General features: G+C 41.4%; 1 protein-coding gene across 1 annotated transcript in view; it reads left to right on the top strand.

The window, feature by feature from the left end:
* lrmda (leucine rich melanocyte differentiation associated) overlaps positions 1-23,736 on the top strand; it is a 215,992-nt gene extending 192,256 nt beyond the window's left edge. The window contains exon 7 of the mRNA XM_059358831.1: positions 22,303-23,736. Within this exon, the coding sequence (XP_059214814.1) occupies positions 22,303-22,382 (80 nt within the window). The 3' untranslated portion in view covers positions 22,383-23,736. The remainder of the gene's footprint in view (positions 1-22,302) is intronic.
* The last annotated feature ends 497 nt before the right edge of the window (positions 23,737-24,233 follow it).

Raw genomic sequence — 24,233 nt, 5'->3', positions numbered from 1 at the left:
AATCTAAATCAAGATTTCATCTACCAGATCTGACAAGAGATACATAGACAGAACAAGAGGGGACGATAAAGGAGAGAGGAAGAGACAGTCGGAGGACCAGCGTTAAACTGTGAAAGAAGACGAGAGTTAAAAAATGAGAGAGAGCAAGACAAAAGACAAAGTGAAGGAGGGTGGTGGGGGCTCCAGTGTGTCTTGGTGAAGGCGTGACACAGAGTGGAGTGGAGTATATAGTCTGGCAGAGGGGCCTGAGGATCCTCCACTACTGTCACCTTGGCTCTAACTCTCTGTACTGGTCCAACTGTCAACTCAACTCTAAATCTAACAGTCCAAAATGGAGTCCCAGCCTAAAGTACTGTGTGTCTCCATAAAGTCTGGCCTATACCATACTATTAGGCCACAGCCAATGACATATTGTGTTTTTGTGCCTTACCATGATGGTTTATCCTTCAACATGATAAACAATGTGCCAGGTTATTTATTACCAGCTTGTCATTTTCTTAGGATGACACATTTTGAAGTGTGATTCACAGGTTTATTTCATAGATCTAATTATAACTGAAGTTCAGAAGTATGTAAAAAAGATGCTTCACACTTGATTGATATATCCATGTACACAGAGGAGATTTTAATGAAATACCTTTCATTTCCTCTGTTTATTTCAATAAATATGCCAGGCACTAGTAACTGTTTTTTTTTTTCACAGGTATCAGATTAAATTTGAGTAGGCCATCCCTCAGCGGTGACAGCGGTAAATGAAAGGGATATCTTTGTACAAAGTAAACAGACAAGGAAAAATGCCTGAAATCTGCCTTACAGTATGAGCCCTGGGCCCTTTTAATCTTGTTGTTCTGGGCCTGCTTCCAGCTACTTTGTATGTATGTATCTTAAATGGTGCACAACTGTTATTAAAATCCCAGGAGAAAAGCAGCCTTCAAAGCAAAAAAAAAGCACAAAAAAACATCCTTCCTGACGACACCCATGGGGTGTCTCACATTTGTTTGTCGGTTCGCTTTCATTACATGTCGGGGTGATCTGCACTGCAACTCCTGCTACATTCCCCCTCGCTCCCTCAGCCCCCCGCCCCCCAAAAAATGGAGCAACGGGAACAGATCCAAACTAAGAGTAAACTGTTTTATAGTTGCTGCACAACAAATAAACAAACATCTGGAAGCATTCAGAGCGACCCATTAGAAGGGCTCTGGGCTTTGCCAAAAAGGGGTAAATGATGAGGAATGGGCTGTCGAAAGGCTGGCGGAGACAGGGGAGAGGCCAGATGATGGAGCTGTGGGTGCTAAGCACTGCCTTTTAGAGCTCAGCTGGGCTCACAGAGATCTACACCTGCTGCTATCTCCTCCTCCCCTCCTTTCCTCCACCAGACATCTGGATGGGATACATGACTAATGGATGACTAAACTGCTAGTGTTGAAACTTAGCTGTTGTCATTATGAAGGGTAAGGTTGTTGGTTTGACTGATGACTTAATGTTCGTTGCACAACGCACTTAGTAAACTAAAAGTGAGTTTGACGGCTTTAAAAAATGTTAATGCGTGAAAACAGATCCAGCTCCCTAATGTCGCTTTATTGTTGCTTGTTTAATAACCACAGCTGATTATATTATTTATAACTACATGGATCAGATGCCGTTGTGAATACAAATATTAACTTTTCATAAAGTCCTGTTATTTAACACATGTGCGACTGGTTATGGAATGTTTTGGTAAATTAATTGATACATTACCTCATACATCTGTTTCTCTACTCCCGGCTTGTTTCCGTGCTTATCTTGAGTGATTCCGTTCTTTTCTGTTTGATGTCACTCCGTAGTTAGAATGAAACTCTCATCTTTCTGCTGATAATCTTCCCATTCTGGTTTGGACCGCCTTGGCATGTTCCATGAGTATGGAAATGTCCTCTGGAACGTGGTGAGAAAAGACAGAGCACCTTTTGACGTTTCCCATTAGACACATGTACGTGCTCTGCAAGACATTTCACTCAGCCTCGTAATGATTATACCAGCAGGATCTGTCCCCTGATAAACATCAGTCTTAAACACAAAGACTTGCACTGGCCCCCACACAACTAAAATGAGGCATATGGAAAGAACAAAGCGTAAGCTTTTCCCTCAAACTGGTCCAGGGTAACCTTTGCAGAGCTGCTTTCTGTAAACTTTTAACGATAAACTACAATGCGTGTGTTTAACATCGAGGAATGACACATGATGAAACATTTCATAGAGAATGATATATACAGATCTCACTGCCAGCTGTATGCCATGAGCATGTGTTGAGTGAGCCTCTGCATCAAACTCTGCGAGGTGAAAGTAAAGACATGGCCTTCTTCCCGGGTATAGAGATCATAAAAATGTTTCCCAAGCACTCGTCACGGCATGAAACTTTTATTTCTTTGCAATGTTTGCCAGTTTGTGAGCTGATGGGTGTCTAACATTAGTTTATAATGATAGTGTAGGGTTTTCCTCTACATATAGCCACAAAAATAAAAAACGCAAATTATGGTATTATTTGTTTGTACGAACATATCAAATTGCCTGCCCAGGCACCACTGAGATATTCTTTACTTAGATATAAAACACTGTACTGCAGTGGTGGAACATGAATCAATACATTTACTTAATTTTACTGATTTCTGCCACTTTAGACTTCTATTCCACATTTCAGAAAAAAATATTGTTCTTTTTATATCTCAATATTTATTTACCAGCTGCAGTTACTGTTTACTTTTTAGATTAAGATTTCACATGTAGGCATCTAGCAATAGCTTTCAAGGCTGAAAAATAAAGCCAAGTTCCGAAAACTGTAGTTCACAGAATGGCCACTTGAGGCTGGCTCCAAATGTGAATCAAACCCCATAGAGCCCTTATCAAAATGCCCAACAATCTACAAATGATGTCACAGAGACTATGTCAATATTTTATACAGACTATTATAAATATATGAGTGCTGTGATTATTACGCATCATTCTAGCTACAAATACCCAACAACATAATTATCAAGTATTTTAAATTAGTTTAAATTTTGATGCGTGAGTAATAATGTTCAGCCAGCCTTTATAGTAAGATTTTTTACTTGTGATACTTGAGGTACTTTTTACTGATAAACTTTTTGAACTTGTATTTTAGGAAATATTCTAATTGGGGACATTTAATTGTAATGAGGCATTTTTAAAATGTGGTATTATTATTTTTTTTTATTAAATAATCTAAATACTACTTCTCCCACAGGTACTGTCCTAAATATGTATTATTTTGTGTTATATTTTCCTACTCTGCTTACCCCTAAGTATTGGAATGTATGCATTATACACACTGATCCCTGTTCAGTAATTTGGCCTTTTCGGGGGAAATATAGCTTATATACAAAAAAATACTACAAAAAGAGGTTACCTAAAAATAAAAACAGAAAATTATATAAAAAGATTTTTTTTAAATCAATTTCTAATTTTTTTTTAACCCCCATTGTGTAAGTATATACTTAATATAGTATTCAGTAACTGTATGTGCATGTGTGCCTGTGATCTACTCAAATAAGACACTCAATTCTAAACCAGTTCCATAACACATTTTTCTTGCCCAGACTTTGAAGGAACAAGAACCTGAAAATTCAGTCACATCAATCTGTTCTTTGGCGAAGTATCTCCTGCTGCATATCACAGTAGTATATACTCCCTGTGTATGAGGACAGGCTCTATTTCCTTTATGCGAGTCCGATGATGTGATATTATTCCTCCCAGGAGTGGATTGGCTCTGCAACATGAATATCCATTAAAGCCGGCCTATGGAGATGGATGAGGGGAGAGGGGACGAGGCAAACTGGGCCTGCAATCCTTCACCGCGGCCTCACATAACACTGCACTGTCCGCATCCAAAGTGATGAGAGCTCATTTTTGGATGCAGGCCTGTCCTTGTTATTACTACCCTGGAAATCACCTCTACATTTTCTCCTTCAGAAGCAGGCTAGATTAAAATGCCAGGATAACCTCCTCAACTTCCATGACAGGCTTAACTGCCGAACTCTGACGTGCCAGCTCTAAACTGCTTTGAGAAAGCTGCCTTCCACCAAGTGTCATTATCTCTCCGTTATCGGATGGCACTCCGCTCACAGTGTGTGAATAATTCTGTTTGTGCTGGGTTTTGGGAAATGTCAGTGACACTATTGTTTTTACCTTGCCGTTTGATGTAGCTGTGAGAGTCTCCTGAGTGTCTTGAGTTCTTAAACTGATGTTGGACGTATACAGCAAAAACTTAAAGTGAAAAGATAGAACTGTCAGCTTCTGAGCCATTTCAAGATATTTGTCTGTTAGTTCATCTTGCTCGTGGTATAAAAGTAAATATTTCTCTCTCTGATATTCTGCCTTAATAAGGGTTTAAAGTATGCTGAGATTGTTCTGACTGAAGTGATCCGAGCAATTTCATTATGATGCCACGAAGAGTTCAAATTAGACATTTTCTATCTGGATTTTATTAATAAAAATTCACCTTACATATTAATCTGATGCTGCAGCTTTTGTAGAACACCTTTATTACTTCATAATGAGCATAAAGCATTTTGAACACTGAGTCTGAAAGAGAACGATCACACTTTTGAACTCATCCATCCATCACCGCTGAAATATGATGGTTACAAACTTTGAGACATTTTCTCAACAGCAGGAAACTATGTATCCTCCTAAATTTTTACAGTCCATGACCACTGCAGACAAACCTTTACTATTTATGATGATACAAACTCAACCGGACTCGGCCGTTAAAACTCGCTCAGCCACAAACAGACGCAAGCTTGAAGCTATGGGTTGGCTTCCACTCCGCACATGTCAGACCGATAGACATGGACATGAGTTTCTGCCAAGCAGGCCCAGCCCTCTTGGAATAACACACCACTGGGGCTTTGGACTTTGGTCTACTTCCCAGTTGCACTGGTCATTCTCAGGGAAGTAGCAGAACATAAATCACCCAAAGTAGATAGGTATTATTTCTAGAATGAGCTCTGAAATTCTGGTATTGTGAATGCGGCTACATTATTTTTCATTTTCCACCATGATTTGTAGTTGTGGTTCGGGACAACTGAGATGCGGCCTGTGCTTTCCAGCCGTACTTTCAGTCAGAAGTTGGAGCATGTTTCTGTTGCCTTTATGCTTTCCAAAGGTGGGAGTCCATCATCGTAATTTAGGATGGGGTTTAGCTGCCAGATGGTTTTGGATATTTTTACAGCAGGATGGATGTTGGGTCCATGAGTTTTCTTCTGTGTCAGTACCCCTTGAAACAAATTGCTGGTCGAGCAGGCGGAGTCTGTCTGTGTGAGGGGGCTCGCTACCCTTCATCCTGATGAATAGCTACTAACATGCTGGCAGATGCTGGACAACTTGTCACGCTAAAGGGGACAGGATCAGACCTCAATAAGTCCTTGTAGCTTTGTAATTATTGTATATTACCAAGGATGTTTACACAGAGATACAAAATGTCTCATATTTTAGATTGTCTGATACAGCAAGTTAAAAAAAATTAGACACAGTACCTGCTAAATATATTTGTCTTTTTGGTTTATGTAGGATCATATGTCTTAATCAGTGTGTTTTTAATAAATTATAGTTTGAGTAGACTGTAGATCATAATTCTTGGGTAACTGATCTCACACAGTAATCATTCAAGATGAAAACATGCCTTAATGCTAGTCTGGTTAATGGCTCCAACAAATTAGATTCCAATTCACTTGGTGGACAGTTTGTCATGCCTGGTGACAACGCATTCTGCATGGCTTAACAGCTACGCTACATCACTGAACCTTTCTGTCAGACATGATCGTAACGTAGCTATACATGCCATGAATTCAGTAATATGTAGTGAGAAAAGGGGCCACCAGCAATAATTTACACAGCGGCATAAAGTGATGTCCTGGTAGAGGACAGGCTCCAAGCTGCAATCACACATTGAAACAGCTACCTCTCCTGGTTAGCCATGCGTACAGTATATTATGTGTTTGTGTACACTGACATGCACACATGTGGTGCCTACATATGCATAGTATCACACTGTGACAAAGGTGTACAACAGAATGTAGGGACACTAACAACCATATAGGCACATAAATGATTCATGTGCTCAGGCTAGGATGATGACATACTGTAAGCAACTTTCCTTGCATACTGTAGACTTATCACATACACTCTTTTTCAGAATATTTCATCAAAGTTGTGATAACTTTCTCCGTAGCACTTTGGAGCAAAGATCTTGGAACAGTTGGGCATTCAGACAGCTTTTAAACAATATATTATTTTAAACCATTGAACCAAAACTGAGCGTGCCTGAAATGTTATATGGCAGGTACATCAAGTCCAGCAGCTCATCGTTGACCAGGAAGTTGGTCTCGAAACTCTGATGGATGTTTACTTCATGCAGTTTGTTTTTTAATTCTACCGCTTGCTCTCATTTTCTCCTCCCAAAAATGTTAAACCTGTCTCAAAATTTGACAACTTATGTCTAACAAAGTCTAACTTCTTTGCAGCAAGGTTACTACATTCCTAGATCACATCAATTAACTTGGTGAGTACAAAGTTAATATTATTATCCATAGGTGTAATGGCCAAAACTACCAAAATAAGCCCCAAATTGTAATTTTCATTTAACACATAATTAAGTTGTTAGGGTTTTCAGATATGTGGGACAGATGTTGCATTAAACATCAAGTGTTTGTAAACGCTAATTTTAGCATGCTATCGATCGTCCGCTAACGGTAGCACACTATGATCAGCCGCTAATGTTAGCACGCTAGTGCTAGCCCGTATCAATCACACTGCAGTTAAGCACATCAAATAAATTTAATATTTTATGTCTAAAATATTCACATAAGTTACATAAAAGCATATTTTTGTGTGTCCAGATGTGTGCATCACTTTTAAGTGTCCTCTGGAAACACTTCTGTTGTGTTGTGATTTATTTGCAGCACGTTTTTTTATTGTGTTGTGGTCTTTGCAGTGCGTTTTCTAAATGCTGCACATGAAGATGTTTTCTCAATTTACTTGTGTTATCTGTATTTGCATGTATTTTCTTAAGCTGCAGAGCTGTGAGCTCTCAGGGCCACCGTACTTGGGTAACATAGAACTGTTCAAATTAGAATACCTGGAAATGTCCTGAGGACCTTGACAAGCTCTATAAACAATCTCATGTGAGTTTGAGAATACATAGTAAAGCCAAATGTTTCTTTGTTTTTCAAGTCAACAATCCAGAAGTGCATATGTTACTTTGTTTTCCTTCAAATTGCTTAAAGGGGTAATGCATAAACATGTCAAGTATGTAGAGCAGTCATTCCAGGTAGCCCTGACTGCAACCACTGTTTCTCAGAAGTATTGTTGCTGCTGAAACTTCACACACGCACACACAGACTGACACACTCATTCCCAGGTACCCTCAATACTCCAAAGCTATTGTGGCGGAAAGAGCTGAACTCATCTGTCAATTACCGTAAGCTCCATTGGGCCATTGTCTAAACTGTTTTCTCACTCACTGGTGAATCCAGTGATTTATTGTCAACTGCCTCAGCATCAATATACAATTGGGAGACACTAAGCTGTGATGTCTGAACACAAACTATTGTCAGAGTATCAGCATAGCTCACATTAAGTGCCATTTAGATTATTCATTGCATCGGGCTGTGTGAAAGCCTTGTTTGGATTTGCTGCTTGTAAAGAGAAAAGAAGGCCATTATCCTATATGCTGGGATTCCAGTGCTATGGATCTGTTTACTTCACACTCACTATCCAACTGAATGAACAACGTCCAAGCTGCACCAAATACAGACACAGTGGAGCAGATTTGTGGGTCAGCTTGTCCTGCCCTGCCTTAAAGTCCATAAGGCCAGCTGTTGTCAGAGCTATTTCGTTAAACTGACATGCATTTTATCTCTCTTCAAATATAAAGGGTAGCCTTGGTTACAGGAAGTAGCAGGTCTTTTATGGTCTGCACTGGCATCAACATTCCAGCTCAACTAGAATGAAAAGAGCGAGGTCACTGAAATGCTATGAAGTCCAAAGCAACCTTTTAATCCGTCACTTTGATTTGCTGAAGTCACTTTAAACGGACAGAACAGGTTTCTCTGTCATGATGATATGAGCGGACAAGTTATTTCACCATCATAATTAGATTCAAAGATAGTTTCTGGCATGTTATGTCGCTGCAGCGCAACATGATTGGATTGACTGAGTCATTTTGGTCAAACACATGAATTTATCCCAGATTGTTGTGATTTAAAAGGCTGTTTCCGTCATTCCCCTCCCTCAGGACAAACCTAGTCAAAACTAAACCTTCAGAATTGGTAGCCATCAAACTGTATCATATCTGCTCTGGAAAGATGTAATTCTTGATTATGCATGTACAGAGCATGTCATATATTAAGAGTATAAGTTTGAATGCACTTCTTTAATATATATGTGTTTCATTTAAGAAAATACAGAGGGATATAAAAGTCTCAAAGTAAAATTGTATTAAGAAACTTTGAAAACTAATTATTTTAGTGGAAATAAATAGAGCATTTTCATTCTTTGGAGTGCTGAGTGCCTGGAGACCCTGGAAAGAAAGCTAAAATATGTCTCTCCATTTGACACCATTAGCAAGTGTTAACACATAACCTTTGGCAGCGCTGGCCAACCGCTCCACACCATTTTAGGCATCCTCTGCAGCAGCAGTTCTGAGCGAAGGATTTGGACAGTTGGATAACAGAGATAGGGGAAGAGGGCATGATATTGGATAAAGCGAAAAGAACATGTTCACGTCTGGTGGTGGGGTTCTTTTTTTTTTTTTGCACACTGTGACCCTGAGATGCAATGTCTCAGGGCTAGCCAACTGTTTGTTTTGTGCCCTCTGATCCACGTCCATGTTTGCCTGGTTAAAATAACCAGCTTGTTTTTTTTTTCTCATTTGAGTTGTACCCTAATGGTAAAGAGTAAATACATTGTTTTATAAGGGTATGCCTACTGTAGAATATGTTGTATCATTGCCTGTTATTGTTTTGTTTTATGCAGCAAGCAGTAGATTGTAATAGCCAAACTGAAAGGATGATATTAAGATAACCTTGGGAGAGAAGCGATAACACAGCCATGGGCATCTGTCCTTCCTGCCATCACTAACCCACTGTGACATTTTGGCTGAGGAATGGCTCAAGCTACAACACAAACAGCTTATTTGCACTTTTTATACGATACTTGAAGGCATGGCTTTTTTTTCCCTTATTGTACACTTTTGGAAATGGCCTCCTTGGTCCGCTTGTATTGTGATATGCTGTTAGCCATTAGACTATGGCGAGGTAATCCTGACAAATACAATGAACAAATCAAGGATATTAGTGCTGTGATGTGCAGTCGATAATATTTGGCTTCATTAATTCCCATGCCCTGAGATGACATCCAGCCCCTATTAGGTTTGAAATCTCATCCCCTTCTCCTCTATACCTCAGCTGTGGCTCAACCAAGCAGCCAAGCAGATAATACGCTCTGAGCTCTGAAACATGTACCATTATAATTAGCTTTGTCAGGTCCTAGCCCCTACAACCCTCATGCAGATAATATGATAATATGTCTTCATAACCGGCTGACCTTACATGCTCAATATTTCTCCCCTTATGAAGATTACATGTCAATAAAGTAATTGAGTCCCGGGGTGTGTGGCAAGTGAAGATTTAGGTTATTGGACTTTTCGGGGCAGTGATGTACGAGCGTTATTATTCTACCTGTCAGGAGATGTGCAGGGGGCTGGGGACAGTCCGAGAGTGTCAGGGGGAAAGGAAAGGAGAGGAGAGAGGAGAGAAGAAGAGAGGGGAAAAGGAGAGAAAGAGAGAGGGGGACAGAGATAAGGCAAAAGAGAGCGAGGGGAGGGCGCAGGAAGGAATGAAGTGAGCCAAAGAGAGACACAGAGAAGGGAGAGTGAGGGAGACGGAAATGAAGAGAGGCGGGAGGGGGGACTGGGGAGAGCAGAAGAGGCAAGATAATTTCTCACAAGGAGGGACAGATCCACAGTTAATCATTCCCTCATACCTCCATCTCTGTCCCCTCCCTCACTCTCTGCATATGAACAGGGGATATGTCATATTAATTAAGAGAAGTAGAGTTACAGTGGAGCCATCCGTCTGGATGGGGCACAGGGAGGCCAGAGGGGTATGAAATATTCCACACAACACAAACCTATCATCACCTCTGCCTCACACCTGATTGGCCACTGCAGGTTCATTAGTTTAAATTCTGGCAGGAAATGACAGCATGCAATCTGACGCGGCCATAATTTTGAGCAGCATATGATGTCACCAATGATCCATTTTTCACTTCGCCCTTACATTAAAAAGTTACAATGTTTGTTGGTTTACATTGGGGCTGGGTGCAAAGGAGAAAATCCAATATCATGATATAAATGCCTCATTATCGATAATGAGATGATATAGTAGTGTGGTGCTTTCACAAAATATTTACATAGTGACATTTTCTTATAAATAACCAGCAGTAATGTAGATTTAAGTGGGTAAAGGCAAAATATATAACAGCTGGAAAGTCTGGTTTCTTCTGAAACTTGCATCATTTTACTGTAGTGTAGTAAAAAAGATGGGGCATTGTCTGAAATGTCAATAAAAAAACATATATTCCATTGAAAACTGTACAGGGCATTATAGTTTATGTTCAAACTAATACACTTTTGCTTTTGTAAACACACACACATGCATTCTGTTTTTATTTACGTTTTACCCAGCGCACCGACTTATTTGGAATCAGGATTGGATTGTTTACATGCATTCTGGCTTGCTGCCATACAGGCTTTTTCTGTAACTAATTTAAAGGCTACTTTAAATCATTTTTCTCCTAATCACATAAACTGCAATTTTTCTACATTTATAGAAAGTGCACATTGACATTTCTGTAAATGTGCCAGTGTTAGCTAATCAGCTAATTTGGACCTGCAGTCCTTTGGTGAGATATTCTACAGCTAATACTATATACTCTATATACATGCTGTTCACACAGTAAATATGAACGAATGATTATGTTGAAGTAATTTGAAAGTCTTGTCAAAAGGGAAGCAGTTACACACTCATTTTATATCCACATATGCATTGGCCAATAAATATACAGTATATGTTACGTCAGTGCAATGATTTGTAAATCTTCCACGATGAATAAAAGTCCAGTTTCAAGACATAAAGGTAGATGCAGGATTTTAACGCTGCACCTGCACATTTTTTCTTTCCCTTTTCCTTGCCACATATAGTGACAGATTGTGCTAAATGCCATATGTCATGGTACTGTTTTGTCCATCATAATTTGACTGTCAGTGCTAGAGACAGAGGAAATGGGATGTGAAAATGAGTGTGGTCGATTGAGGTCCAACAATGAAGGTTACACACAGTTTCAGCTGCGAGAGAAAGAGCCAGACATAAGCAGGGGACACACAAAGGCAGGGTGGGAGAGCAATGTTAAAGGATATTTTACCATGTCCTATTGGATTAGGCCTGGAGATTGATATCTTCCAGTCAGATGAAGCTCTGATGTGAGTGATCCAGCCCCTCCATCATTGTGACATGCGGCTCTTGGCTAACGCTCATCCGTGTTGATGGGCACACCCTGCGCCACAAGGGCCCTGGCTAACATACCCACCTTCCTCTCTCCCCGTCTCTGTCCGCCTCACTCTGCCATCTCTGTTCTTTTATTTCTATTGCCCTTCTCCCCTGTTTTCTGTCACCATGTCATGTCCAATCACTGTTTGGCTGGCCAGGCACTCAGTCGGGCAGGCAGGGAGCAGGAGCCCCAGGTAGAGAACTGCCTAACAGGCGTCAGGATGGGCACTGAAATGACTCTAATAATGGGGTCCCCGTGTGGCCCAGACAGGCCAGTCAGTTAGCAGGGCCAGGATGGGGAGTAATAAGTGTTTGATGTCTGCAGGGGAAGGAAGTGTGAAGGAGTACAGCCAACCCTGGGCACTCTGGTCAGGCAGGTGCAGCCAGCCAGGGTCTGAGGGGAGCGACTGTGGAACAAGACGTCAGATTAGTATTGATATGTGTCACGCTGGAGGTTGCCGGGCTGTTTGTTTAAGAGAGTGTCTCAGAGTGGTAGCAGCCATGTGGTAATTGATGTCTCGCTCAAGAAGAGAAGCTAGAGGACAACCTGATGCACCACGTGCCGAGTGAACAGCTTTATGAAACAACTTAATCGTTTGATAAAGGAGGAAAATACAGCACAATGTGCGCCGTGTGTGTTTTTCTGCCTGTGTAAAACTCAAGCAGCAGTTCCTCTCGTGGCTAAATTTTCTGGCCATCTTTGATTTGATGGAAATTGCCACTGACAGGTAGCGAGGTGCCATTTTGTCCACTGATGCGTGAAGTCCATCATTGTCTGTGTAGTTGAGTTTAGTTAACATGGCACTTAGCGACTGACATTGCTTTAGAGCCGGCAAAACACTGTCATTGTCACGTCATTTATCTTTGCTTACCAATTTTCGATGTGTTCCTCGCTGAATGCCTCGTTGAACACTTTTACAGTAGGCTTGTTCAGCAGGACAGAGTTTCGGTGCCCTCTAAGTATAAACTGTATTTCAACCCCTGAACACATTTTAAGCCCCGATATCAGAGGGAATAGGTTGCTCAGCACCTTCCACTGATAAAGCCAGTGCTGTCCTCTCTAGTATGGCTATCTAGTAACAAGCTACTTCCCTTTGAACAGTTTTATGTGGTTGTAATTGACCTGACAATGGGGTTCATTATGCAGTCCCTTTCATGCTGTTTTGCCTGATAATTATTATTTAATGTGTTCGGATGGAGAGCATCATTAATTCATCCCTTCCTCCAATGTCAAAGAGATGAACAGTGAAGTTATCACTCTCTGGTGATTAATATTATGCTCTTTTGTTATTGAATCCTGTCCCAGTGATTAAACCTTCATTGAGTGACTCACCAGCCGCTCTTATTAACGGCACCATTACCGAACACAGCTAAACCTCTAATTGCGGTTTTCACTTTTTCTTTCTATTTCGGTCAGGGGTTTGAACCACTTATCTGTGCTTTTCTTTTAATTAGAAATCCTGGGTGTAATGAAGAACACAATCGATCAGTGTCAGGCCGTGTGGTGTGCCTGCGTGGTGATTTGTGATCCACATGTTGACGGGGAAAATGAGCGCTTATGATTACTGGCGTCATTAGTGGTTTTATGTGCCCTTAAGGGTAGATGAACCCTTTCAATAACTCTCGCAGTAAATAACCGACTTGTCATCATTGTGCTTATATGAGCGAGTTTTCTGTGTGTTGTCAGTGAGTTTTCTAGATGATAGTGGATGCCCTGAGAAAGGCGCTCCAAGGGGACTTAGGACTTTGTAAACTGTCTCAGTCCCCCGCCTTAAACAACCCTCCTCTTATCTCCAGACTCCAGAGCTACTGTAACCAGTGTTCTCTCCTGCCTCTGTGTGGAATAAATGTCACTGAAATTAATTTCACCATTTTTTTTTTCATTAGACCCCCCACAACGGTAATCTCTTTCTTCAGTCAAAATTTATGTGCCCCAGAATTCAATTTCCTTCTCATCCTCATAAGTTGGAAGTACAAAGACTGATAGGCATTTATCTGGTTATAACTGTAATTCACCCATCAATGAATAATGCCATCCTCAATTTAAAGTGTTTGATTATAGCCATTTAGTGAACTGACAGTGATGGAGTGTCATTTTTCATACATGAACCACTGTTGCCGATAAGCTCAAAACATAACTGATACGTACTGTGTGCAGTACACTGTATGTCTGATTATTAATGAATATGTTTTAATCTATACTTTAATTAAATTTATCTGTTTAATTTGTCAGTATTGACCTAATCGCATGGCTAGCCTCTTCTATAACAGGACCTCTCAGTTCCTGAAGTATAAAAACATACGGAATGTGTTATTGTTGCACTTTAAGGAGAATCATGTGGCAAAATCAAGCTGGTATTGATCAGAGCGGGTTGAGCCACGACCCAGCAACCTCGCCCTGACAGCCTATCAGCCTGTGGCAATAGCAAATCTTTCAACTCTCCATCTCCCTCTCACACACTCTTTTTTTCTGCCCTCTGTGTGTTGCTTTTACCTGAGTCATGCACACAGTTCCTAAATCTCTCCTCGATCTCTTTTGGTCTCTGAAGTGAAATGAAATAAAAGTTTGCGCTACAACTAAGCAAAAACACAATACATCGCAATGAATTAAAGCTCAAGAATGTGTTTGTATACATTGTGGGTTGGTGTGTATATACTGTGGTGGAGAAACATGATGTTTGAATGGGTGACAGTCTAACCACCGACTGACTGACTGACAGGAAGTATACAACAGCAGGCAAGTCTGACGTCGGAGGCTCATCAGATGTCAGCAGAGAAAGCAACAGTTACGCTGTCTTTCTCCAGTTTAATGGACAGGCTTATTATTATGGGGGCTTGTTAAACCAAGACTATTACTGTAAATTATAATCAATTCAGCAATAGATAGCAAATATTGGGCAACATGCACTATATATAAGAATATATTTTTTAGTATTCATGCTGGATGTTTTACTGTCCTGCATGCCTCGGCTCGTTAGAGTACTACTTCTGTTCTCGGCAGTATAATCCCCTCCTTCCTGTCTCTCCTGCCCTCCTTCCATCCCTCTTTCTCTCTGCCTTCTCCCCAGCCTCTGCCTGGGTGAAAAATGGGGCGCATTTCCCTGATAGCCTGTGTGGATGTGGAGAGTATAAATGGCTAATGAATTACAGATGAACATTGACGCAAATTAATCTTCCTGATGTCCCAGGGTTATATGGCAGCTATTTAAAAGTTTAATCAATACGCTGAAGTTGAGAACATGCAGGCGCTGCAGTTGTTTGGCCGCAGTAAACAGCCAGGAGGGAAACAGGGAAGGCCTGAGCCCAGGGCATGCATCATAATGACAGCTATTTATGTTTAATGCACTAAATATTTTTTATTGGAAGAGGACAACTGTCAGTTTAATTTTCAAAGTTGAGCGCAGGAGTTTTGTTTGAGACCCAAGAGAGACGAGTGACACCTCCGCTGTTAGCATGGTTAACTAATTGACTGAGGAGTGTATTAGAGTAAGGATTTAGTTTCATGTCATATTAGGCCGTCATTTCTTTTATGAGAAATGTGCATCATAAAAATGATAATAAGATGGTCCTCATGATGGTGCCATCAATATGTTTTACTTAAGTCCCTCTTGATCTATTTTTTATCCATTTATTTATTTATTTTTGGTACTCTCTCTCCTTCTCAAACACACTACCATTTTTAATGATTTTTATTTATTTTATATTTAAGCTTTTTTTTGTCTAATTTAGATTAAAATCTCTTTTCCAAGAAAGACACAATCGCCACAACAGAAATGTCACAACACCACCACATGTGGTATTATAGTTCATTTTATGACCCAAATACAGCTTCACATTTCACCACAATCTTTCAACACAATAGAAACAGTGCCACTTCAATAACTCTTCCCCTGCAAGAAGAAAAGAATGATAAACTGCCAACTTTGTTCTTACAAAGACAACATTTGGGGAACAAGTTCAGTCAGTTTTTACAGTTTATGTCTGTGTTTCTGTAGTGCATTTTACTGTTTAGAAGCAGCTGGGTATCATGTGGAAATACACTGCTGGTGTGAATGTATTACATTAACATGGCATTACATTGCATTCCTGCTGACATCTTTTGGCCAAATTAAGTCCAGCTTTTTCACATAATTGATTTCATTGGGCATTTGACTGGCCTGTGAAACCAAGCATAGACCCACTGCATATTTCCATAATCTATTTGAGACCTATTTGACTTATATGAGACTAATATTTTAAAGGTGCATTCAAGAAAAAAAATACAAATAAGCAAACCTGTAAACACTCACACACTTACCCAGCATACCAATACTAAGTGAAACAATCTAATTTCTCTCTGTGGCAATGTGCTGTGTGTGCCAGCCCGCCTCTCAGTGGGCTGAATCACAGTCCACTGGCTGTTGGTTTATGGGACGCAGGGGGGTTATCTATCTGCAGGCCTCCCTATAGAGAGGAGGTGGCGACTCCATCTCATGACGTTGGGCTGAACTGATAAAAGGACAGCCGGAGATGGATCGTGTCCACAATAATAGCCCTGGCTCACAGCAGCCTACGCCCCAAGCTCATAAGTCACTCTCGCACCAACTCTTATGGATGCTTGCCCCCAGCTCCATCTGACCCCATCCCCCACCTGCCCAGCAGTGTTATTTCAGCCCTTGGAGATAATACAGAAAGTGTAATTGCCTTGTTAATTGGCTTTTTTTCTCATTGCGTTTTTCCCCTGATGGATGGCAGTACTGATGGAATTGTCGGCTAAGTGGCCAAACTACAGGGTGGGACGAAAAAGCAGAGGAGGCGAAAAATACTGAGAGCGGACGAGAGGAATCAAAGAGAGCAAATAAAAGAGTAAAGAGTGTAGAGAAAGAGAAAGACTGAGTGGAAGCAGTTGAGAGGCGAGGGGAGGAGAGATATGAGAAGGAGACAGTACGAGAAACTAGGAGTGGTGGGAGTGGATTCATGCCGAGAATAGATAACCTTGATGTTAAAAGCTACATCCGTCGGATGTGTCTTTCTGTGACATATTGATGGCCCTTGAAAAGAGTCAAGCTGATTTTATGCAGGGAACAATCATTAAACCCACTCCATCTCCCTCTCCCTCTCTCTCTCTCCCTTCCTCTCTCTCTCTCTGTGTATGTGTGTGTGTGTGTGTGTGTGTGTGTGTGTGCGTGTGCGTGCGTGTGCGTGCGTGCATACGCACATGCACAATTGTGTGTCTGCTGATTAAATGCGGAGTATTGAAGTGGGCTTTGTGAGTTGATATGGCTAGGAATCTCAAACAGAAGCCCTAGTTGTACTGATTTACATGAATTTAAAAAAAATAACCTTAAAAAACTCAACATGAACATTTATTTTGTGTTACTTTTGGAGTTTCTTCATGCATTTCATATAGACTGTCATCTCCATACTATCAAATGTTGATGCTGTTGATGTGCCACATCACAGTTTGAGAGAGTCTAAACTGAGACCTGAACCCAGCCCGTACCTGCTCTCGTAGATCAGTTTCTGGTTGGGTAGCAGAACTCTTCCGCAGTGGTTCATTGTACATTGATCCGTTCATAAGTTATATGCCTTTTTGTTGTAGGTAACATCTTTTACTAATTGGCATAAACAGTTAATCAGCTGTCCTTTGGCTCTTTAAGTTTGCTATAGGTCACTACTTTTGTTACGCCCCTTTTAAGCCACCTGGCATTAAAACAAGTGCGACCCTTCTCCCAGAAATACTTGACCTACAAAGGCGAACACTGGACTGCACAACAAGCAAAGCAGTAAGGTTTTTTAGCTGCAACCAGAAGCTCTTTACTGGGGATTTCAACCGGGCGCGTTACGGCCGCAGAACGGCTCTGCCGCGGTTTTGCTCCGTCTTCTGCCCGACGTCAATTCACACCGGGCGCACTACGGCTGCGGAACGGCAGCATAGCGAGCCAGCCGTATACACGCGAGATAACGAGAACACGCGATAATCCTGAACATACGGGAGACCGCGAGATCCCGTGATAAACTTTGTGTATAAAGTAAACAACAACAACCAACAGCTTACTTTGCTTCTCTGACATGGAAGATCTGTTGATCTGACCATCTATCCTTATAAAAACAATGTGTTGTGTCATAAATGATTGTATGCTGTTCCACTTTAACAATCAGTCTCTTGTCGTCCGTGTCGCAGATCCTCTGAGATCCTTTGATTGATTGATTGATTGATTGCTGATCTGATGTTGATGTGAAGTAGTTTTAGGCTGCATGAACTGTGTATTGTGTTTTATTTTGAAAGGGGGCGGAAGTGTATTACGTTGATTCGGAATTCCTGTCTGGTGCGATCTGCTCTGTTGAGATTTACGAGGTTTAGCAGCGGCTCGCGGAGAAAATAGAAATGCTACCTAATGCTCGCGGAGAGCCGCGGCTGAGACGTTGCTGAAATGTTTCGCAGCGCGCCCGATGGAAATGCTCTCATTGATTAGAGTGGCAGCGATCAGCAATGGCGAGCGCGGCGCAGCCGTTCTGCGACTGTAACGCGATCGGTGGAAATCAGGCTTTACAGTATCCCAATATATAGCAATATATTGAATCTAAAGTCTGTATAATAATATGTCTTATAATATTCTTGCCTATACACAGCCATGTAAGATACTCAGGAGACAGTCCCTTTGGTGTAGTTTCTGCACAAATTGCAATGTCTTCGGTACATGAACTATATCCAACAGAAGCAAGACCATGAGACTGCTGCAGCTACCTTGAAATATCAGGAACTTCTGACTGACACTATATTGTTCATCAACTTTTAAACTTGCAGTTATATATCATGGTGAATTTGTACAACAAGGCAATTAAGTATAACAGATTGCACATTTGTCAGAACCTGCAGGGATGGGTTTTATGGCCTTATACTTTATGTGGAAAAAAATATACATTAACAAGAAAGGAGGTAAAAAAAAAAACTTTTGTTACCATATGTGTTGATTTGATATTTGAGCACAGTACATAGGAGGCTTTGTACAGCTGGTTTACTCACACTGTGGCAGAATGGCCCATCAAGCCCCCGTAGAGAGGACACATGCTTTGGGTAATCAGCTCTGAAAAGACCAGACTGTCTGACAATGAACTTACACTGCAACATTCACCAAGAGGAAGATACAAGATACAGACTGTACGGCGTTTTAATAAAGACAAGAGGGTTAGCTACTCCCCTTAAAAACAACAAGGTGCTACGTGACATATTATGCAGAACAAAGGCCTGATTGTTCCTCCACCAGGGCATGATGGAAACAGTAGCCTCCACATCACTTTCTTAATCTGTCACTTTAATGGCTGCTCCCACTGTTCTCACTGTGTGCTATGTTTGTGTGCATGAGATAAAAGTGTGTATGGGATTGCGATAATGTGTATATGGTGGAGGAGAGTGTGGGTGTTGATTCAAGTGTGCTCATCCATGGTTTAGAATACACAGAGGATGTTGTAGACTACTGGGTTTGGCACTGTACCACTTGTTATTAAGTATCAGTTCATCAGGCGGAACCCCACAGGCACGAGCATGGCCTCAGAAGGCGTTATGTAAGAGTGAGTTTGGCTTAGTTATTCCCTTCTGTGTCTCCAACCACCCCATCTTTCTCCTGGTTTCTCTCATAATAAGAGCAAGCTCTCGCTGTGAAGGGAACGCAGCGATCTGGAATGTGTTTATGCACAAAACATACTGTTTAATATAGTGCTGTAATGTATCCAGAGCTTGAGCCAGGTTCGGCAGAAAATTAAGACACACACTGCATTTTTTCACCCGCTGGGAAACAGACTTCATGTCTGTTCTTTGTTCTGCTTCTTCCCTTAATTTACTCTCCCTCTTCTCCTTTGATCACAGATATAGCTTTTTATTTAAAGCGCTGTTGGAGAGTTACAGGTCACACATCGCCAGAGCTTTCTGATTGGTGCTGGAGAATTTCAGAATGTGTTTCCTCCAATCCTTCTCAGTCCCCACGGGCTAGTGACGAGCTCAGCAGAGTGTGAAGGCTTGAGGGGCCTTTAGCTTTAGTTCCTTCAGCTGTGAAGGTTATCTCTGAAAGGCTTTGGTTGCAACCTACAAATATATCCCCTCTAGGTAATGTCTTATAGGAGTCTTGGTTCTGGTACCTCAGTGGGGTAATCTCTTTAAGGGCCCCACTCCTGGAGAGAGTGAGTTTCTCGCCGGGTAAGCTGTGAATATGTGAAAGGCCCCGGCGCCCATGTGATCAGAGCGCTGTGAGACACCCCAAGTCCTGTGGTGTCAAGCCCAGTCTCCAGCCGTGGCACCTATATCCCCAGGCAAATCACGGCAGCTGGAATTCGCCCCCCACCCACCCACCAAAACCTCCTCACTGTCAGGGAAGCACACACACACATGCACACACACACACGTATATGTACCCCTCACACACCGGGGGAGCAGGCAGGCATGGAGCTGGTCCCGGATTTTATCGGAGGTGACAGCTCCTCACACTTCAGTGTTTGGATCACCTCAAGTAGCTGGGCTATGAGGGGAAATGAGCACTGCTCCACTACAAAGTCCAGATTTAGATTGACTGAGCTTGTCCTCGGGCCTGTGGGCTGCTGCCGCTGCTGCTGCTGCTGCTGTACTGCTCCTCCGCCTGACAGAACACCCACTACTGCTGCGAGGGACTGGTGTGTGCGTTTTTTGTGTGCGTCTGTGTACTGTATATGTGCGCATGTGTGTGTGTGACTCGGTAGAGCCTACTTTGAAGAGTCAGAGAGAGTGGGGGAACGAGAGCGATGTGTCAGGTTTGGTTAGAATTGAGGGTGGCATCAGAATATGCTTGGCACTAATATGGCACCAGTATCTCTGTCCCCGTCTCTGCTTTCTGTCACTTGCTTGCCATTCTCTCCCCGCCCTTGACAATGTCTCTTTGGATTATGTGATTGGACTTAGTGCTTGGAGCAGCCCTCATCCCTCTGCGACACCGCCTCTCCCATAAGTCTCTCCTTTTCTGCCCTGTCTCCTGCCCAGCCCCCCCAAACCTCCTTCTATAATACACTTGATGTCTATTTAAAAAGCCTGGCGAAAGCTGTGTCTGTTCTGCTGTCAGAGGATCATTGACAGCACTAATGCCACTTGTCCTTGCCTCATTTGGTGAGAGGTGACACCTAGCCGCAGCCCGCCACATTCATCAAGTGGCGGTGGGAATGCTGTGACATCAGAGGCAGAGGCTCTGGGCAGCCCTCTCGCTGGACAACAACACCTCACTACAATAAGAAACCACTGCCGGCCATCTTGGATTCATGCTCTGAGCTGCATTCAGGGCATGTGGCTTCTTTTTCAGGATACTGGCTAAATGATTTCTTTAAACGAGCTCACCTAGGCTTAATTTAAGCTTCTCATTCTGCTATACCGATACTATAAAGTTATCACAATACCCTGCCTTTCAAAACTATACAATACCTCATTTTATTAGTACCAGTACTTTAGCAATAACACTGTTTAAAAAAGAGCCGTAGGCTTTTTCCTGATAGTTTCGCTCAGCGCTCTGTTTCAGAGAACTTCACTGGAATCAGGATCCTGCGGGAGCGAGTGGTTTTAACTTTGCTGTGGTCAAAAAATAAACTGTGGGTCCCAGGATTTTGCTAGCAATACCCAGAAGGATGGAATCAACAAATAAAGTTGTAAAGAAGATTAAAGCAGGTCAGGAACTGATTTCTTACTGCACAGTGCCAGCCCAGAGCTGGTATCTGTATTAGCAGAAGTCAAAACAATGAAAATAACAGCGTGGCTCTTATTTCCAACCAAATGTACTGACAAAGTTAGAAGGATTTTAAGTTTTGTGTTCTGTCATCTATAATTCCAATACATTTCCTAATGTTTTATGGTTTTTGCTGCAGTATTGTATCATTATCATACCAAAGTCATAATTTTGGTATGACAACAATTTCTTAGAAGCAGTGATACATCTGGAGATATTTACAGGTGATATACTTTTGCAAACCCTCAACTCTAAAAATTGATCTGTATTACTTAGTGTGTTTTATAAGCCTATTACATGCACATAAATAAATACCATACCTGCTGATAATTGAATAATTGCTTGCTGTGATGGGTCAGTGTGTTAGTTTTTGGGGCTGTGGGTGAACGTGGGTGGCTGTGAGTGTGTTGCTGTCAGGACTCTGCCCCGAGGCCACACTGGTCTTTCTCTGGAACAAGATGCTCAGCCTTCCCAGCAACACCTCTCATCCCCTACAGTTCAGTCCTACCATTTAAAGCTACCCTGTGGAGTTTCTGTTCAGTAGTAAACAAACAACGGTTTTGTTTGCATTGAACATTCCTCACTGAAGCAAACAAATTATGAGTTATGAGCACCTCATAAAATATAAAACAAATCTCTTGAAACCCTCATTGGTATCAGTATGTGGTGATATCAGTTTGAGAGTCTTGCCCCACTGGTTGGAAACACTGCTGCTCATCTATAACTGAAATGCTGCAATTGTAAATATGAATATGACACTAATGTCTGTAATCAAGAAATTGCTCATGGGTGTAGCGCAAGTTGTTAGTTATCAGGCTATTACTGAAATAATGAAATAAAATTAAATCATTCTCACATATACAGGACTAATCTCACTTGAAAAAGGGACCAGTGCATTCAAATTGATTGTTTTTTCTCAGTTGTAATAATGAATATAACTAAAAGCATGACCCATAACTCACATGACTCTGTGAATCTGTTTTTAGGGGTTTTCGCCAAGTGTCGCTACGTCTACTACGGCAAGCACTCAGAAGGCAACAGATTCATCCGAAACGACCAACTCTGATGGACAGCTGCTCAGCCACAAAGCCATGAGTGACAAGGGATGTTAACAGACGGAAAGAGGATCAAATCAATCTTGTATTTATTAAAACCACTGGTGATGTTTGAGTCACTGATCCCCCACTTGAAAAAAATATTTTTTGTTATGTAAGAGGAATGGGTTTTTTTTTTTTAAAGTTTATATTCCAGCCCCATAGTTATGGCCACCTCTGCTGAGCTGGGTCTGCCTCTGCCGTCCTGTTTCCAGCTCAGAGACAGAGTCAGAGATGACACTCCCACTGACATGATTGCCTCTAAGCATCAGCAACTGCACAACTCCAGACACACACACACACACGCAAGGACAGTCTCTCTCTCTCTCTCTCTCTCTCTCTCTCTCTCTCTCTCTCTCTCTCTATCTCTCTTTCTCTCTCTTCTGTTCTCTTCCACACAGTCAGTGACAAACACACCCAGCCAATTGCATCCTTTTCTTTGACAGCCATGATGGATCACCCGTCCACTACTGCCACTAATCAAGGGTGAAAGGGGTGACGGTCACACACCTGGGGCCTGACATAGACTCATCTCTCTCTCTCTTTCTCTCTCTTCTACACACACACGTACACTCACACACATAACTGCTGTTTAAAACATTAAGACATTGCAAAGAGTTTGACAGAAGGTTTAAACAGCCTGGTTAAACAATCCTAAGATTTTTAGTCCAAGCGTGAGGCATGATCCGTCTGTCTTGTTTAGGTTTTATCAGACTGCAGAATGCTTTTTCTTCTTTTGTTTCAATGACTTCTACTGAATGATTTTTTTTATCATTGTGTCTCTTAGAATAGAAAGACAAATCAGACATGTCTGATATGATATCTGAGCAATCAAGTGTGTATGTAGATAGGTATCAAAAGTATCTTTTAATGTCAAAAACATTCCAATACTGCTGTAGCTTTAATGAAGAACAGAAGTGCAACAAAGTAAACATTCCAGGTGTTTCATTCTGTATTATGGTGCCATTTTCTTCTTTTTCCCAACTTTGTGTCTCCAAGGTGACTACTTCTGACTGAAATACTCTCTTTATTATTTGCATTGCATTGTGATGCACTGCAAAGTATTAGACATAATCTTCTTGCATCTAATAGAATATTGTCACTAAAGTTATAAACACATGCACTGTTTTTCTTGATGTTTACATTTTATACTACTTTTATGACCACCCATAGGATTTTTAATCCTACAGTAAAATGCTTTATAAATCTTTTAGCATTGTATTCAATGCTCTGAATCTGAAATGTTGACAGAAATGATGTGATAGCTGATCTGATATAAAATCGTATTAGCTGTATGTCTTCAAGTGATTAAAAGGGTTTAACTAACATTGCCTCTTGTCAAATTGATGCAGAGTTTAAAGTATTGTGGTCCCGTCTGTTACCAAAATACCCTGTTGTCCTAATGATTATATCCATCACATTCATATTATTTTTCCCATATAAAGCCTATACAGTAGTGTTCAAAATAATAGCAGTCCAATGTGATTAACCAGATCCAGGTTTTCGGTGTATTTTTTTATTGCTACATGGCAAACAAGGTACCAGTAGGTGCAGTAGAATATCAGAAAAACAACAAGACCCAGCATTCGTGATATGCACGCTCTTAAGGCTGTGCATTTGGGCAGTTAGTTGAAAGGGATGTGTTCAAAATAATAGCAGTGTGGCATTCAATCAGTGAGGTAATCAATTTTGTGAAACAACAGGTGTGAATCAGGTGGCCTCTATATAAGGATGAAGACAGCACTTGTTGAACATGCATTTCTCCTTGAAAGCCTGAGGAAAATGGGTCGTTGTTCAGAAGAACAGTGTACTTTGATTAAAAA

This window comes from Centropristis striata, chromosome 20 (assembly GCF_030273125.1).
Source record: "Centropristis striata isolate RG_2023a ecotype Rhode Island chromosome 20, C.striata_1.0, whole genome shotgun sequence".
In the NCBI taxonomy this organism is placed as follows: Eukaryota; Metazoa; Chordata; class Actinopteri; order Perciformes; family Serranidae; genus Centropristis; species Centropristis striata.
Note: the sequence above shows the minus strand (reverse complement) of the source record. Positions and strands in the feature narration are given on the sequence as shown.